This window comes from Lupinus angustifolius, chromosome LG03 (assembly GCF_001865875.1).
Source record: "Lupinus angustifolius cultivar Tanjil chromosome LG03, LupAngTanjil_v1.0, whole genome shotgun sequence".
NCBI lineage: Eukaryota > Viridiplantae > Streptophyta > Magnoliopsida > Fabales > Fabaceae > Lupinus > Lupinus angustifolius.
The window spans coordinates 25,383,891-25,385,979 of NC_032011.1; the positions used below are offsets into that span (position 1 = coordinate 25,383,891).

General features: G+C 33.1%; 1 protein-coding gene across 1 annotated transcript; it reads left to right on the plus strand.

Annotated features, from left to right (window-relative positions):
* On the plus strand, positions 623-1,433 carry LOC109342631. The gene has a single exon (XM_019580574.1). The coding sequence runs from the start codon at positions 685-687 to the stop codon at positions 1,276-1,278; it is 594 nt and encodes a 197-aa protein (XP_019436119.1). The 5' UTR covers positions 623-684; the 3' UTR covers positions 1,279-1,433.

The window sequence follows — 2,089 nt, forward strand, 5'->3', positions numbered from 1 at the left end:
AGTCTAAATGGCTTTTCTCAATAGGATCCATTAATTTTTTATGACTATAAGGACATTATTCAAAAATTAATTACAAGACTTATTTTAAAGTTAGATAAAACTATATAGTTTTATAAATTAGTTTAACCATAGTTTTTTTTATAATATTGATGTTGTCAATATATATTTTTAGCTAATAATAAAAACACTATGAATATTGTCCTTTAAGTCTCATTTCCTTCTTTTTACCGAATCAAGTCTCCTTTTCTAATTGTATAAGCTACCACTAACCTTGCATGGGAGGTCAGAAAATGTGTTGTCTCACACATTATGCACCTCCACATATTGAAGTATAATATGATTGGATAAATTTTTATAATTTATTAATTTTTGTTCTAAATATTTTATTTTTATCAATCACAACACTTTGGTTAGTGTAGAAAAATGGATTTTCTCCTAAATAGGATGGCTATGCATGTGTTTTGACATCCAATTTTAGAAACACAACCTTAATATAACATATGGCTAAAATGTACCATCTATTGAGAACCCTTAATCCAAAATAGAATTTGGCTTCAAATTGAACCCACATCCTATTTTTAGTGCATACTCTAAAACAAAATTCCTTTATCTAGTTCTCATTTCAATTATCAAGGTTCATGTTGTCTCTTCTCTATAGAACAGTTTCTAAGGAGAAGAGACAACATGGAATTCACCAAAAGCCTTATCCTCATTGTGTCAATCTCTTCTCTTCTTCTATCCATCAATGCAGTGCCAACAACTTCATACACTGCCCTAACTCCTGCAGCATCAGAGCCAGGTAGACTTATAGGCATAAGGGTTATCCCTGAGGTCATTTTGTTTTGCAAAGACACTGAGAACCCTATACTTTGTGCTGAGACTATTGTTCCATATTTTCAAGGCGAATTTAACCCTATTGTGGCACTTCATAGTGAGTTTGAGGCTACCCTCAACCAAAGCTTGAAGGTTGCTAATATCATTGCCCAATTACAGGTTCCTAAGGAGGCAATTGATGCACTTGACATATGCAAGAAACAATATGAATACATTGTTGATACTATCAAAGAAGCTGATGAGTTGTTGAATATATCAAATGTGGTTGATGCTTATTACAAGTTTGCATCTGTTTTGGCATATAGATCTGCTTGTGAGGATGCTTTTGTTGAATCTAATGGAGTTTTGAATCCCTTTGCTGAGGATTCATTGATTGTTTACCAGCTTGGTGGAAATTGCTTGGCCATCTTGGATGGGATAATTAATAGTAATTATCGTTTCTAAATTTAAGGTCACTTTTTTGTATGGCTAAGAAATGTTTTGTGATCATGGGAGAAGGTGAATGTGATCATTGTTAACTCCTTGTCATTGAATGGTTATGTAGTGTTTCTTCTACCATTAAATGCAATGAAATGAAATACAACAAGCTTAAGGATCAATGAGGACTTTGTATTTATTTATTTGAAAATATGTCTTCTTAATGATCTTTAATGGCAAGGTTCTCAATTATTGTTGTTAGATCAAATTATGTTCATTTGAAGAAAATGATATGCATTATTGCAGCATAGAAAAGCTTCTTGCTTAAGAAATCCTTGTAATGGGTATTCAAATTAACATTTAATATGTGTTAAAGCATCATGAGCCATCATAAAAATTAAATGAAACTATATAGTCTTACAAATTAGTTGAATCATAGGTTTTGTTGGAAATATAATTTTTTTTGTAAAGCAAGGGTGTCAAGGCACCCACTGATATATTACCAAGAAAGAGGACAAACAAAGGGAACCATTACATATTCTTGAACCTATAATTAGGCAATAGGTATCTATTCCTATGAAATTCTAGAGATCACTCCGTAGGAAGCTAGTTTATCCGCACATGAATTTCCTTCCCTGAAAATGTGAGAAACCTTGAGCCTCAAGGAAGGAATTATCCTCTTGCAATGCTCCCAGTAGTTGCTAAGCTTCCAAGGAGGATCTTTGTTGCCCTTGACAATTTCAACCACAAAACTTGAGTCACACTCCAACCAAACCTCCCTCCAACCCTTCAAGCTAACTATCTGTATTGCCATGGTTGCAGAAAAAAGCTCAGCAAA

Coding starts and splice junctions, on each gene's coding strand:
- LOC109342631 (XM_019580574.1), top strand. CDS start 685: ATGGAATTCACCAAAAGCCTTATCCTCATTGTGTCAATCTCTTCTCTT.